Raw genomic sequence first — 6,000 nt, forward strand, 5'->3', positions numbered from 1 at the left:
TTTGCGATATAGGCTCGAATCCAGGTATCGCGCTGCTCGACCGCTTGCGCCTGGAGAAGGGCAGCAATCTGATCTCTGTTGTCTAGCAGGACTTTTGCCCCATCTGCTGACGAAGGTAGGAGTGCTAATCCTGTCTTGACATGGTCGATCCCCTTGAGAGCTTCCCGGGCTTGGGTACTTAGCTTTTCTCGAACGAAGATGTATATGTCGTAGGCTTTCTCGTTACGAAGCGGGCTTTCAGCTGGCAAACGCGCGAAGACGCGCAGGTCTTTCGAGGCCGCACGGTTTGCTTGTTGTGCGGTTAGTTTTGCGGTTTGTTTTGCGGCTTGTTTATCTGGCGATGGTTCAACCTGTTTTCTGGTCAGTGGTTGGCTCGCCACTGCCGCGTATGAACGGACTGTGGGCGGCTGGTTCTGGGCTATGTGTAAGGGATGCCCTTGGAGACTCAGGGGAGCCTCGCTGGGTCTTGTGCCAACAGCATGCATGGACCTTGCTAGACCACGATTGTCCCGGTCTGAACGCTGTTTCTCCTCCTGAAGCTCTCTCTCCAAGGATTCGATCTTCTTCAAACAGTCTTTCAGGAATTGTTCCCTCTCAGCATCCCTTCGTAGGAGATCCTGGACGAGATTCGAAAGCTTGTTGATCTCTTCTTTAAGCTCAGCATTGTCCTGGCGATTGACTTGCTCAACCACTCTGATCTTTGCGGTCGGTTTCCGGACACGTCCCGATCGTCGAGATGTGCTGGCGTCCCCGTGAACCGTGATCGATGGCCCTACATCCAGGGAGACGGCCATGATCGTGAGATTCAGCTCGCGTGGGCTGCTGATGAGAAATGATAGTGTGGTGGGCCGGAGCCCTCTATAGTCTTAACAAATACTAACAGTGGGTACCTAGGTGCCGAAATTTTTGAGCCACCCTGCCCCGAACAACCCACTCCTTCCGGGAAGCCACTCGGCCGGCCGTGGCTGTGCCTTAACGACCCCGTTAGCCTTTTGCTCCGCAAGGAGACCTTCCCACAGGAGTGTCTCGGCCCCGGGCAAAGCCGAGACGGTGCCGCCCCGTATCCGGTACGGGCCATACGGTCGCGTCGTCCGAGTTTGCACCTTAAGCCGGCCGCAACTGCACTCCAGTCTCTGAGCCGACCGACATGCGCCTCCGTCCTCTCGAGCCACCGTGTCGTCTCCGCAGGTCTCAAGTGCAGGGGCTACTACGCCGGCGATACCACGTCGTATCGGAGGGACGTGGCATCTCGGTACACCGGACACACCGGCGATACCACGCCCGAGGGCGGCCCAGGTACGAGCTGGGAACGCGTCCGACATACCGGTCCTTTCCCTCCTCACGACGGCCCAGGTACGAGCTGGGAACGTAACTCCCCCGCTGCCTTCTGGTCACGACCACGGTGCTACGGCCCACCGGAGACCCCGGGTGCAACCCCAAGTCCAGCTTCCCGTTACCGCGACTCGTCTCCGACTCGCAGCCGACCATGTCTTGCAGATCAGAGGCGCAGAGTAACCGCCACGCCGGCACGGCTACTCGCACTCTGTCCACTAACCCAACCCATGTCTGCCGTATGATGTTCGATCGCGGTGCGCTGTGTCCTCGGGATCGGTCCGGCCGCTTTTCCTGTGCTCGAAGCTTAACAAGTCTGCTGACACCATGTCAACCCGTCGGTCTTAACAACTTCCATTACGCTCGACCAGAGCACGTAGGCTTGTCCCAAGCCCTCGCCGGGAGACGCGCCGATGCTTCAGATGCTCGACCCGTCCGCCTCCCGAGCCCAGAGCCGGATGGGCCGGAGGGTGTCCTGTCTCTTCATTGACGTCAGTCAATGAAGAGTCGGATGGTTTTCTTACGCCAGTATCCCCCATGTAGCTTGTTGGCTTCGGAAATGGCGTGGGTGGTGCGGTGGTCGTTGATCGCGTAGTCCGTTTGTAGGTTCGAGAGTGCCGATGAAAACTTTTCACAGCACCGTCCAGCCGCGGTTCTCGACCGCGCGCGACGCACCGCGCCACACCCACCACTCCTACTGACACCGGACACCACGAGAAGGTCTGCCACATCGTCCTACTGCCTTTTCAAGCAGCATCCAGTGTGCTCACTGGAGGCGTCGTGAAGCAGAACTGCTTCGTGGTCCACTTTGGATTGCACGAGCCACACGTCCAAGGGCACGTGACCGGTCTCAAGAGTATTTCAACCCGAACACTCGTTGAAAGATAGATTTAGAAAAGACAACCACTGTTCAATCTCTTCTTCCTAGGCCTAGGGTGCTCATCACATTATGATAAATTGAAGTCTATTCTAAACTAGATGTCACACGCCAATAGTGTGAACAGCAGTCATCAACTGCTATCAAATGTAGATCCACTTGGATATAGAGTAAATAGTCTCACACAGCGAATCTTCCCTAAGGTTCAACTATGGAGAGACTTATTTGATTACGCCTGCCTTTTGCCTTTGCCCTTTACTTTGTTTTGCTTCCCTTGTATCCTGCTTCCTTACACGCAACAGACGTGTAAGTCAGCAGCCCTTACGCTGGCTATCAGCCCAGCGTCACGCGAAGCCACACTGCACTGCCGTAGCCTTCAACCCGGCTGTCACGCAGCCCATCACACCTGTCAGCCTGTAACAGGCTGCCAGAAAGGCTGTGTCAATTAGAAACATTGAACTTAATTTGTCTTCTGATGACAATGCGTCTCTGTTCTTCCAATGATGGTGTCTGGGGGCGTAATGGCGCAGCGATTTTGGTCAGCAAGCTGCGCCTGCTGCAGTAACAAGGGGGGGGGCGCTCAGCCATTAATTAGGTCTAGGTGATAGACACACTGCATCATAGCTGCGTTCACCGGCTGCAAGTCCACTGCAAGGTTTACGTATTCATAACAGGGCCAGCATGTATGCTCGAAATGCGGGCCAATAAACATCCTCGATCCAGCATTTCAAATACTGCAACGCCACGAGGATCTGGTAAGTCCCGATGAGAGTCTCGGTGGTCCCTACCTCCATCTTGGTGTAAAGCCATGCCTGACCGGAATCCTGACGTGTCGTGGCAACAAAGTACCACGTGTGGCCCTGTGCGATGAGGGCTGGCAAGAATTCGATGCCGGAAGAAGCGTACTGCTTCTCGTGCAAAAGGCTGCGCCACTGGCAGGCGTGCCAGGTCCCAATCTGGGAGAGGGCCTGTTCTAATCCCTCACCATCGCGCTTAGTTTCGATGGACAAGGCGATTGGATCGCCGCTGAGGTTACCCCAGTCCGTGTGATTGATGGAGGCCGCGGGCCGAGACATGCACAGTTGGTCGATTCGAGCCTTCTCTTCACAGGTCGGAACGACGTGCACGCAGTAGTCCACCATCTTGGACGGAACAGTCTTGGGTCGGAATCGGGGGATTATGGAGGCTGCGTTGCTGTTGGTTTGACGACATGTCAGTGATTTCCCTTGGACAAAGCAGAAACAGGCGATGGGGGGGGGGGGAAGTGCCAACGGGCGTTGAAAACGCACCAGTAGCGGAAGTCAAGTGAACAAGGCCTATCTGGGCGGAAGACGTAGTCCAGGAGGGGTCGGTGTACGTCTTGATTCCAGGAGCTCTCCAGTTCTCTAGCAACAGCACACTCTATGGCGCGGCTCATGGTTTTTCTGACAAAGGCGACACTTGGAAACTGCCACCGTTGCCTTGTAGGATGGGCATCATGGTCGTAAAAGGAGAAAGGGCGGATTCGATAGCGTCCGAGCTGCATATAAGGGCGGGTTAGTGTATCTTCCAAGAACAGCTTGGCGCGGCAGTGCGTAGTAGAGGGGAGAAGTACTTCGTCTTTCAGGTAGTCGGGAATGATGGCCACCTTCTCCTGGATATCGGTGAGATGGAGATGCACTTGGGCCAGAGAAGGGGGCATGGTATCCCCATCAGTAGAAAAGCTCTTGATCAAGTACCCCGTCACATCTAGTGAGGCAAAACGCATTTGCTTGGTTGGAGATGACGTTCGGGATGCCAGGGACGGCGCATGAGAGGAAATGGAAGGCGTGGGTGTGCCTGCCAACGACGTAATCTGAGCCAGGTGGAGAGGTACAGGGGTGGGAAGCTGGGCATGGCCAGCTCTTTCGGCCCGAGGTGTGGACTCATCCAGGTTCGAGTGTTGCAGCCCAAGAATAACATTGCCGTTGTGATCGTCGTCGTTGCCGCTGGTACTGGCGCTGGTATTGCCGTTCTCGTCGTCGTCGTCGTCGTCGTCGCACTCATCTCGGCCGCGCTTCTGTCGTGGGGACTGCGGGGTGGGGTCCATGGCAGCTATCGTAGTGGCGGGGGGCGATGGAAAAGGTTTCGAGGCCCAAGGAGCGTTAGGGTTGTCGTTTTTTCGTGGGCTTGAGAGTCGTGGTTTTTTGGAGCACGGCTCGCCCTCGGGGGAGGGCAAAGGGGATAATGCGGTGGGATTGGTTTCGATGCCCTCGTTGTTGGCGTCGTAAGGCGGGATGGAAGATAGCCAGGCCGAGACGAACTGGCAGAGAACTTCCGGAGATGAAGTCATGCCACAGGTAGTGATCGGTGCCGCTATTGCGCGCTGCGACAAAATGGTGATGGTGTTGGTGGTCGTGGTGGTTGTCGTGATCTCGACTCGTCACGGGCCTTTGGGCGGTGCAGTTGGTTGTGACAGTCTGTTTTTCTTTTCTAGGTTGGTTGAGACTTGAGAGCGGTACGTTGTGTTGGCCCGACAATGACAGCTGATTCTGACGGGGGGACAGGGCTTACGTCCTTGTCTTCCTGGGGAAATGATGACTAACCCGGAAAAGGAAGAACCCCTCCTCCACAGGAACTCGGGCGCACAGACCCCCATCAACCATCGGCCCTCCGCTGCAGTCAGCCAACCGTGCAGCTGACACACTCTGGCTCACACCTGATGACCAGTAATCCAAGTGTTGTACCATCAACTATTCGCCTCTGCGTGACCCCGAATAGCTACGTCCGCCAATAATATCATGATGACAGGGGGCACCACTTGGTACGTTCCGCCTGACCTCATTGTGGAACAACTGCGAGGCGCCCCAGGGGACGTATGGCGACTAGGCGTTACGACGCTCTGCCTGCTGGAAAAGATACGTATTCTGGAGAAAACGACAAAGAGTTGGCTCATCTGTGAGGTGAAACAAGGAGGCGATGGTAAAGGACAGATGATAAAATGGCTCAAAATCGTTACCCAAAACAGAAACATGCTGAACTGTAATGATTTTATGGAGGTGCTTGTTTCCTAGATGCTATGGGCGTGGCCTGGGCGTGGCCTGGGCGAGGTAATCCTACAGACGGGCGTTCCCATTCCTACCAGACGATGGCAACAGCAATAACGAGAAGGAAGAAGTCAACAACGCTTTAGGCGGTCGTGGCGAGGCCGGCGGCCTCAGCCGCCTCTCGCAGAAATGGACCGTCGACCACTCCTCTAGGCATTATGCTAAAAAGAAATCAAGACTTGACGTAAATTATTACATTGTAAATACGTATCACGTAAGACTAAAATTATTTTGTAAAGTTGTAACAAAGAAAGCAGTACTATGTGTATTACGTAAGGCTAATATCTTTGCTCCTGTAAATCTTGGAAAGGTATATAAAAGTATCCTATGTGCTCTCGTTCTGTAAATACAACTTTACATACATTTATCAAGATGCCACACGAAAACCAAAATCAATCGGATTGGGACCAAAAGTGGCAAAAAGCAACTGATTGGAAAGCACTCCTTGCGTTGAATGTTCAATTTCTTAATGTTGGTATCACAGGTCACTCGAGTTAACGAACGGCTCAATAGATGAGGGTATTCGTATTTTGCTTGGGTGTGTGTAGGTCTAAGTTGGAAAAAGTGAAGGGCAGCTGACGGAGGGGATATTATCGATCTAACGGAGATGAATCCGTGTGATCTGATTGGCCCAATCCATCCACTGTATCCACTTTCCCATGGATAATCCGGCCAGCCGATCGGTATTCCAACACTTAAATTGAGTCAAAGTGGTCATAAGGTTAA

General features: G+C 54.1%; 2 protein-coding genes across 2 annotated transcripts; one reads left to right on the forward strand and one right to left on the reverse strand.

The window, feature by feature from the left end:
* Positions 1–2,265: 2,265 nt before the first annotated feature.
* On the reverse strand, positions 2,266–4,684 carry CDEST_15453 (Putative PD-(D/E)XK nuclease). Its single transcript, XM_062931609.1, has 3 exons — positions 3,804–4,684; positions 3,499–3,728; positions 2,266–3,403 (listed from the first exon to the last, which is right to left on the reverse strand). Exons 1-3 carry the CDS (start codon positions 4,518–4,520, stop codon positions 2,875–2,877), a joined length of 1,476 nt encoding a protein of 491 aa, XP_062787660.1. The 5' UTR covers positions 4,521–4,684; the 3' UTR covers positions 2,266–2,874.
* A 210-nt stretch (positions 4,685–4,894) lies between these two features.
* On the forward strand, positions 4,895–5,460 carry CDEST_15454 (Putative protein kinase-like domain superfamily). Its single transcript, XM_062931610.1, has one exon. The coding sequence runs from the start codon at positions 4,969–4,971 to the stop codon at positions 5,239–5,241; it is 273 nt and encodes a 90-aa protein (XP_062787661.1). The 5' UTR covers positions 4,895–4,968; the 3' UTR covers positions 5,242–5,460.
* Positions 5,461–6,000: the final 540 nt, after the last annotated feature.

The sequence above is a fragment of the Colletotrichum destructivum genome, chromosome 11, assembly GCF_034447905.1.
Source record: "Colletotrichum destructivum chromosome 11, complete sequence".
NCBI lineage: Eukaryota > Fungi > Ascomycota > Sordariomycetes > Glomerellales > Glomerellaceae > Colletotrichum > Colletotrichum destructivum.